Source organism: Nyctibius grandis, chromosome 24, assembly GCF_013368605.1.
Source record: "Nyctibius grandis isolate bNycGra1 chromosome 24, bNycGra1.pri, whole genome shotgun sequence".
Classification (NCBI taxonomy): domain Eukaryota; kingdom Metazoa; phylum Chordata; class Aves; order Nyctibiiformes; family Nyctibiidae; genus Nyctibius; species Nyctibius grandis.
Window position 1 is genome coordinate 2,487,888 of NC_090681.1, and position 2,444 is coordinate 2,490,331.

A 2,444-nucleotide genomic window follows, 5' to 3' on the forward strand; every position below is an offset into this window, starting at 1 on the left:
ACCGGGAGGCCGTGAGTCCAGAGAACGGGGACACTGCCAGGGACTGGGGGAACTGGGGGCACTGGGAGGACCCTGAAGCATCAGAGTGGGGTGCACTGAGACACGGGGGGGGAACTGGGGGCACTGGGAGGACCCTGAAGCATCAGGGCGGGGTGCACTGAGACACTGGGGGGGTACTGGGAGTGCACTGGGAGTACACTGGGAGAGCCCCGGAGGCTGCCGCAGCGGCCGGCAGGGGGCACTGGGGCGCGGCGGGCGGCCTCCCTTCCGCGCCGCCAGGGGGCGCTGCAGCGAGGAAGGTCGCTCGTGCCGCTCATCTCGCTGGCTCCACCGGGGCCGTAAAGCGCGCTGCGGGTGGCGCGGCTGCGGTTGCGCTTGACGGCGGGGCGCGTCGTGAAAGGGCCGTGAAGGACGGAGGCGGTTGCGGGTCTGTGAGGTGTCAGTGCCGTGACAGCGTCCGTGTCGCGACAAGCGCGGAGCCATGCCGTTCTGGGAGCTGCAGCGGCAGCTGGGCATCGACGTGGACCGATGGCTGCTGCGGCAGAGCATGCCGCAGCCCTACAGCAAGGCCGGGGCCTGTCACGCCTTCGAGCGGGAGTGGGTGGAGTGCGGGCACGGCCTGGGCCAGACCCGCGCCCGCCGCGAGTGCCAGCCCGAGTACGAGGACTTCATGGAGTGCATGCACCGCACCAAGCTGGTGAGCGCCGCCGGGCCGGGGGGAGCAGGGGGCTCCGGAGGGCCCAGGCCAAACTGGGGGCGGGGGGGCCGGGCTGGGGCAGGGGACACCTGAGGCACTGGGCCACGTCGAGGAGAGGGTGCTGAGGGTCCGGGCCAAGCTCTTGAGAAGGTCTGGGGGCTCCAGCCCAGGCTGGGGAGGGGGATCGGGGTGGGGAGCGCTGCCAGGGCTGTTCCTGGTCGGTCGGTACCCTCCCGGCTGGCAGCGGGCGGGCAGCATGCCTTACCCAGTGCGAGTCGGGGCCTGGCCCTGCGGCAGCCCCTTCCCCAAGGGGTGGGGTGGGCTGTGGGAGCAGCAGGTCAGACTGCAGTGCGGAGCAGCAGGGCTGTGGCCTCTGCAGACCCTTCCTCCCTGCCTGCCTGGCCCTCCTCATCTCCAGGAGCCACTGCGGTCAGTCCTCGGCTGCAGCAGCGATGGACAAAATACCACCTGGTCAGCTGTGGGCTGAAAACCCAAACCCAGTTATTGTTAGCAGTAAAGTGTGTTACAACAGCCCGAAAGCCCCAGAGTCTTTGGCAGGAGGCTCAACCCTGCGTGAGGAGCCCCGAGGGCAGGGTTAGTGCAGGTTCCACATGCCCACGGCTCCTGGGGGGCTGCCAGGACCTGCACTGGGGACCACCGAAGCGCTTCCCTGACTGCTGCGACCCTGTTGTGTGTCTGCCCCCACCCTCCTGTGTGCGCTTTGCCAGGCCATGCGGCTGAAAACCATCCTGGAGCAGAGGGACAAGATGATCAAGGAAGGGAAGTACACGCCACCCGACTACCACAAGGGCAAAGAGGAGTCGCGGCCTTGATTCGCGGGGGACGTGGACGTGGAGCTTCTCTGGGAAGAAAACTCGTGGCACAACCTGGTTACGCTGTGGCCGTGGGGTGGGGTCTGCTGGGGGGCCCTGCCCCTGCTGAAGGGGAATGACACCGTGTGGGGCATCGCTTGGGCTAGTAAATGTCTCCTTTGGAAGAGTGTGTGACTCTCTATTGTCTTTTTTTCTGAGTAAAGCGTGGCTCAAGGGTCTCGCTCTGTAGCAGCGCGGCCGGGGGGCCTTTGAGACACCCTGAAGCCCCGCAGTGGTGCTGGGGGGTCAAAGCCTCCTGGAGCTGCCGGTGCCGTGGGCCATTGTGGGTTCTCCCTTGGTGCTCACAGCCTGTCCCTCCCGCTGAGCTGCGGGCGGGCCTCCCAGGCAGCAATCGCTGCTGGAAACGAGGGATAACCTGAAAGAGTTCAAATAAACAACCTATCCAGGCTTGTCCTGCACAACTTCGTGGTAATTTCCAGCCAGCACACGGGACTGGTGTGTGCTGGGCTGTTCCCAGTCGCTCTCCAGCTGGCGGTAGTGATGTGTGAGGTGAAAACGTGGTTAAAACAACTCGCTTCCACCGAGCTCAGGGTGGCAGCGGAGGGATTTGGTTTCTCTCCTGCCCTGTCGGTGTGTTGGAGGCAGATCCCGCCGGGGGCTTTGCTTCCAAATCCCGTGTGTCAGCGGGATCCATTGAGCGCCGCGGCGGCGCCGGGCCCTGCTGACGGCGGCTGGCGGGTGGCCCTGGCACGGCCGGGCACTTTGTCCCCCCGTGCTGTGCCCTGGCAGCGGGACCCGCCTGCGCAGCTGCCGCTCCCCCCTTCCCGGGGGGGCATTTCCCCCTGTTCCCTCCAAACCCAGCGCGGTTTTGTAACAGCATTAAAGCAGGTGAGTGCTTGGCAGTCGAGGCGGGG

The 2,444-nt window shown here is 66.4% G+C and overlaps 1 protein-coding gene across 1 annotated transcript; it reads left to right on the top strand.

Annotated features, from left to right (window-relative positions):
• Positions 1–367: 367 nt before the first annotated feature.
• NDUFS5 (NADH:ubiquinone oxidoreductase subunit S5) lies at positions 368–1,697 on the top strand. Its single transcript, XM_068417769.1, has 2 exons — positions 368–697; positions 1,426–1,697. The coding sequence occupies exons 1-2, from the start codon at positions 482–484 to the stop codon at positions 1,528–1,530; spliced, it is 321 nt and encodes a 106-aa protein (XP_068273870.1). The 5' UTR covers positions 368–481; the 3' UTR covers positions 1,531–1,697.
• Positions 1,698–2,444: the final 747 nt, after the last annotated feature.

Bases quoted from the DNA above. Each gene is read 5' to 3' on its own strand.
- NDUFS5 (XM_068417769.1), top strand. From the start codon at position 482: ATGCCGTTCTGGGAGCTGCAGCGGCAGCTGGGCATCGACGTGGACCGA. The intron at 698-1,425 runs GTGAGCGCCGCC...GCGCTTTGCCAG, and splicing joins GCATGCACCGCACCAAGCTG to GCCATGCGGCTGAAAACCAT.